This window comes from Prionailurus bengalensis, chromosome B4 (assembly GCF_016509475.1).
Source record: "Prionailurus bengalensis isolate Pbe53 chromosome B4, Fcat_Pben_1.1_paternal_pri, whole genome shotgun sequence".
NCBI lineage: Eukaryota > Metazoa > Chordata > Mammalia > Carnivora > Felidae > Prionailurus > Prionailurus bengalensis.
In genome coordinates, this window is record NC_057358.1 from 43,980,962 (window position 1) to 43,987,500 (window position 6,539).

Here is a 6,539-nt window from a genome sequence, read left to right on the forward strand (position 1 = left end):
AATGGCCATTGGAAGACAAAGCCGATGCCATGCATGACACAGTCCTGAGATAGCTAACATCTGTTCCGACTCAGAGAGGTGGTAATGTGGACAAGGAAGGCTTAGATCTAGATCTTAGTTCTGTAATGTAGAATTTGTGTGTGGGTGTATGTAAAATTACTTAAGTTGTCTAAACAACAGTTGATTTGCGTGCAAAATAGAGTCGATGAAATCTTTGTAATATATAAAGGCCTTATTCTTGGGTTTCACCATCCCTTAAATGAGTCATCAAAGCACAGATAACTGATTTCGCAAGGGATAGTTCCATAACTTTTATAAGTGACAACATTTGATTTGTTGCTAGGAATAGCACTGTCAAAAATTACTTATTTTGGAGGGAAAAGGAAAATAAGACACAGTAAGAAAAGGCAGATATTTGGGACCAAAGGGAAACACTTCGAATTTTATAATATTTGGGAAGAATAGTAGCTAAACATCATGCCAAATAGGTGGAATTTTCATAGGAGAAAAAGAGTTGGAAAAATTGCTAGTGAAAGCGAAACTAGGTTGCAACGTAACAGAACTGTAAAAATATAGTAGTGAATAAAGGCTAAGTTTTGTCTGCATTTTCCAGACTTTCACGAATGTAATGCAAAGTCTGATAGAGAAAAATCTGAAAATGATGGACACAATAATTAATGTGTTTAGTGTTAAATGTCTTGAAATGGCTGTGCCTGGATCTGGTCAAGGGCAGCTACTCTTGGAGAGAAGGTGAATCCATGAATAGTATAGATGATGGTCCTTATGTAGGGTTGGGGGAAGAAAGAAGGGTCTTGAAATGAAAACACTGCTGAACACTACCGTGCTTATAGTTCACGCCAAGCAATTTGTATGCACTGAAAGAGCTAATAAGAGATGATAGGAAGCTGAATAAGTTTATCAAAGATCTGGCTGGCTGAAGAAAGGAAAACAGACGCTGGGTCCCCGAGGGGACGACACTGAATGCCTGAAGACTCATATGGAGGTCATTGAAATATTGGAGGCCTGGGATGAGGGTACCTTGTACTATGATAAGGCTATTGAGATGGAGAGAAGTAAATAGATTAGAGAAATATTTCAGGAGCAAAATCTGCGGGACTTGGTGCTTACTTGAACTAGGGCTGAAGGATGGAGTAACAACTTTTTTCACAGCTGGTTAGATAGCAGTGAAATATAGTGCCGTAGGAAACCCTGAATGAGTACCAGTTTGGGGGAGCGAATCATCATTCAATTTTAGAAATACTTGTTTTGAGCCGTCGAGACTAAGCAATCAGTTGGATGTATTATATGCAGCCCAAAGGAAATTTCAGTGGTAAGCGGAAAAATGGGTACTCATTTAGGCCATGGTTACAAATAAGAGTTTCTTGAGGAGGAAGCGGAATGAGGAGAGGAAATTATTTAGGATGGTGGGGAATTTAACAGTATATTGTCAATGAAAGAAAGATAAATCTGCCTCAAAAAAGAAGCCGTCAGAGAAGATAAAAGAAATACCAGAAGAATGTAGTATCACAAAATTGAGAAGACTGTTTCAAACAGAAGGGATTTTCTCTTTCAAAAGTTTCATAATTCTGAGTTTCTGGTAAGATAAGGGCTGAGGGGCGCCTGCGTGGCTCAGTCCGTTGAGAGTCCAACTCCTGATTTCAGCTCAGGTCATGATCCTAGGGTCGTGGGATAGAGCCCTGCCTTGGGCTCAACACTGAGCATGGAGACTGCTTAAGATTCTCTCTCTCTCTCTCTCTCTCTGCCCCTCTCTCCTTGCTCCCATGCTCAATCTCTGTCTCTCTCTCTTTCTTTCTCAAATTAAAAAAAAGATAATATACGAGATATATGTAGTGCAATTAGCATCTGGGAAGTCATAGATGATTTAAATGAGTTGATTTTCTTTAAACTGGCACCAGAAGGTTAGTGTGGGCTGATGTTGGAGGAGGATGCAATTTGCTTTATAATAAGGCCCCTGAAACAAGAGCAACTACATGTCAGGCTCGTATAGGGAAGAGCAGGAGGGGTCAATCGGCAGATCGGATGATCTTCGACAAGACCGGAGGATTCCAAAATGTAAACTGCTGTGGCCAGCTGCTGTAGAACCTAGGAAAAGCCAATGTTGCAGATGAAGCAGGAACACACGATGGACTGCTGGAGAATATCTTGCTCAGAGGAGGCCAGTCTTTTGGTTCTCGTCAAGCCTTCAAATGATTGGATGAGTTCCACCTTCCTCATAGAAGCCCATCTGCTTTCCTCAGAGTCTGCTGCTCTAAGCGCGGGTCTCATCCAAAACCACCTTCCCCAAAACACTCAGAATGTTCCACCAAATACTTGGCCGCCCCGTAGCCCAGGCACACAGACACATAAAATTGACTACCACACTCACTGAGGGAAAAATCTGTTTGCGAGGAATTTTTCTGGAAATCATTGCTGACGTTATTGTATTCATAGTAATTCGTGTTCCCAACAATTTGAGGCTGATTGATCTATTATTTTCCTGTTTTGCCTCATGCAAGCCCTCTTGTCTCCTCTCCTTGCTTTTATTAGCATTGTATACGCTTCCAAATAGCAAAATGACCATTTAAAAAATTTTTTTATTTAAATTGTTTTATTCTTAACTAGCTAGACACTGTTCTTTTGTTTATTTGGTATGTACTTGGTTTATTTCATTTTTTTTTCTTTTACTAGAATATAAAGGACATGAGGGTAGGAAGCATATCTGTCTTGTTCACTGTTACGTTCCTACTACTTTGCAGACAGGTGACTGGTACATGGTAAATGTAGGATAAACATCTGTTGAAAAAAATGAAATAAAATAGCCACGTTTACCTGGAGGACACAGAACTTCAGCCAGAAATTAACGTGGCTATCCATTTGTATTTTACCAACACATCCTGTGTGGTTTTCAACAGCCATGCCTGAGTAAAGTTTGAGTATTTTTGGACTTCCTTTCAGTTGTGTCTAGGAGAAATATCTAAGGCTAAGGCTATTCTCCATTGTCTTTATATTATTTTCTGAGTATTATCACATGAAAATATTTTAGGAGATGGAGAATGAAGATGGCTATATGGTCCTGGATTCCAAGAATCGTTTCAAATCCAGCTCTAAAGGTAGGAAGATTGCCTCCCCCCATTCAGACTGCAGCTTAAAATTGAATTATTCTCTTAGGAAGAGTCTTATTTTTGAATATTTTAAAGAGTTAAAATTAACTATGTTCTTGGACTTAAACACTGTCTAAGATAGGTTATCTAGACTCATGAAAGCCTGAAAAATAAAAAGGCGGTGTTTTTGTAACCATGGGGCCTAAATGCGAATAGAATAATGTATAATCCCCCCAATGTTATAGCATAAGAAAAAGAAAGTGTAACTTTCAGGTAAAAGGTCAAAAATAGTATTTTTACTGAAATTATACGTCTTACAAAATATAAGGTATTTGGAAGCTATTTGGGTATGGGATCTATATGAAGATACATGATATATTGGCAAGGTAAAGATCCAGTGCTAATGCTGGGGACGGTTCTATAGTGTTCTACAGCATAAAAAGCATTTTTATGTATACGTATTGTATTTTTTAATCTTCACAAAAGATCCATAAGATTGGCAGGATAGTCCATTGGAAATGAGAGAAGGGCAAAATGAAACTAACCCTCACTACTTAGGGCTGCTATATTTGGGTCAAGGTTTGCTTTTGCGTATCCTTGTTTTCAGATCTGTCTCAGGTTCTCTAGGTAAGTTTAAGAGATAACATATCGACGTCTAAGCGCAGTGTGTCTACAATGAATTTGTATAATGATCGTGTTGAAATAGCCACGATCCAAGCAGGGATGACATGGGCCAGGGATTTGGAATTACTGGTCACAACCACAGCTCTGCCATGTGGACTTCTATTGAACATCTTTATGTACTATTCCAGGTTCCATCTCGCAAATTTAAGTGTTTTTTTTTTTTTCAAAAACATGATACTTTTCTCATCATCTGAAGGCTTAGCGTCTTTCTCGTAGTTTCAGTTTTGATGCAAATACTTCCTTTTTCACCAGTAATTCACTCTGATGTAGTAAAAAATAGGACCATTGGAGTCAAATTGACTAAATTGGACCCCAAAGCCCAAAGACTAAGTGGACCACCTTGCGGAAAATCTTTTGTCTTCTTAAATCCATAATTTTCACTTATAAGAAAGCAGATCTATCTTGTGACTGCTTATGTGGGTGTTAAACCAAACTACTAGGTTTTTTTGAATTTCTAATTCAATGGAATAAGTAATTCTTGGAATAAAATGAGTAAAAATATATGAAATCTGACTATAAGTACATAAAATATGAAATAAACATACATTTAAATTATGAGCGAAAGGATAGGGCTGGAAACATAAATGAGACCCACAATCAAGTAAAAACTATGTCACATAAGCATGTTTATGCTTGTTGTAAGTTTGTTTCTAAGCTTCTTTGTTTTGATAAGAAAAACCTTGCTAATTATTCAGCTTGCATCAGAGTTACACCTATACTTAAGACATATGATTAATCTTGGTACTAAAAACAAAAAGAAAAGTTTCCCATCATAAAGCAGATACAAATAACACAATAGTGCTCTTACAGGAGCAAAAACAGGTTTCAGAGTGATTTCTTAGTATTACCCCACGTAGGCCAATGGCACCCAGTTGAGTGATTCCAGAATGGGCCAGGGCAATCCACGCTATGCACTCAGCTCTCTGTTCACCTGGCTTTATATAACATCTATATTTTGGCCTATATATAAAAAAATCATGTTTTAATTTATAGCTATAATATTTGGGAATGAGTTTAAAATTTCCCTTTCTAGCAAATATGGAACCAGTTAACTGCAGATCTGTATGCCTAGGACGGGTGTCTCTTATAAAATTGCAGAAATGTATTTTGAGTACTTTCAGCTCAGTAGAGGTCTTTTCACTTTTGCTTAAGTAGAATAAATACCCATAGGCTAAGGGAAAAAAAAAGAAACGTATTCTGGATTTATTCTGTAATACCGACATTTGTTTCATAAATTTCGGAAGTTTTACTGCATACAGGACATTCTGTGTGTATTGTACATATAATCAGATGCACTAAGTCCATAAAAATGAAAGTAAAACATACATGTATTACCCAGATTTGAGAAATAGCTCTTTTTATTATGACTTAGAGGACAGATTATTTGTGAAATGTACAACCAAGGTTATGGAACTAAGTGCTTGTTTCTTTATAAGCTGATGAAACTGGGAATAATTATCTGAATATCAGATTATTCGACTTTCTCTTTGGCCATCCAGATGCCAAATGGGCTAGAATGGCCAGTTTGAGATACTGTTCCAATGATATCTGCATGCAAAAGGATTTCGTTTGTGGAAAGAGTGTATATACCTAACTTACTCAAAAGTGCTCAGACGTGGAAGACAATAGATAATACTGAAGGACAATAATAACAAATATCCCTGTTTAATGTCTTTGGATGCTCCCTGTTATCTCCTGTGTAAAGAGACCACTCCTCCCAACTCTGATCCAGCGGAGTACTATGGCATAATTTCTATACAAGTACCTTTAATTAAAGATCTACGATGCTTTAGGTTGACACAGATTCTTGTCTGAAAAGTCAAGCCAGGAAAATACTACATAGCATATATAAGAGTGAAATAGCATGAATATCACCAGTACCGTGATTGGTTCATAATAGAACTTCAGTACCTGTTTTTTTTTCCTTCTCTTATTTCTAACAGTGCATCATTAAAATAAATACTACATAAAAATAAACTTAAAAAAATTAAAAAAATAAAATAGGGCAGAAATAGACAAAAATCATGTTGTGATAAAAATTAAATAATACATATAACATATATACACTTGACAATAAAAAAAATCCAACAATAAAATTAATAAAAACAATTCCATTTATAACATTATAACATTATATATATTATATCTAGAATTATTTTATATAGAATTAATTATTCTATATGTAATATATTGATATTATATAATATATAATACTATATATAGGCAACATAAATATATATCTAACACTCCACCTACAAATTGTGTATGATATTAATACATAATATATACAATTTAATAAATCATTTTTAAGTCATCAAAAACATCGCCAAATAATTAACAAAGCAAGACAATGACAATACAATCCAACACATTAAATAACGGTAACATCTGTTTGTGTCTGGGCTATAAATATTTTTTAATTTCAAATTTTCAATTAATCATAATTTTAGTGCCAGATCTGAAATGAACATAGATTATTTTTGTCATAAAAATAAACAGGAAAATATTTATAAAGTGAATAATGAAATGAACTCTAAAATTCACCAAAAAAACTCAATATTTCAGAATGTTCCCTGTATCCACCGTATTATTGTCTTATGCTAGTATGTGGCTGCATTGGGATCCTTATTATCATGATCACACTGATTTGCCTGAACTTTTGGGGTGAGTATGGAGTTTTTATTAACTTTTACACTTTGAGAATGTAAATGTTGATTTTTAATTCTTCTATTTTTTTTATTTTTTAAGTTTATT

At 35.5% G+C, this 6,539-nt stretch overlaps 1 protein-coding gene across 1 annotated transcript in view; it reads left to right on the forward strand.

Annotated features, from left to right (window-relative positions):
• The first annotated feature begins 2,971 nt into the window (after window positions 1–2,971).
• Window positions 2,972–6,539, forward strand: part of KLRF2 (killer cell lectin like receptor F2) — a 17,684-nt gene continuing 14,116 nt past the window's right edge. The window contains exons 1-2 of the mRNA XM_043563135.1: window positions 2,972–3,110; window positions 6,351–6,449. Of these exons, the coding sequence (XP_043419070.1) occupies window positions 3,047–3,110; window positions 6,351–6,449 (163 nt within the window). The 5' untranslated portion in view covers window positions 2,972–3,046. The remainder of the gene's footprint in view (window positions 3,111–6,350; window positions 6,450–6,539) is intronic.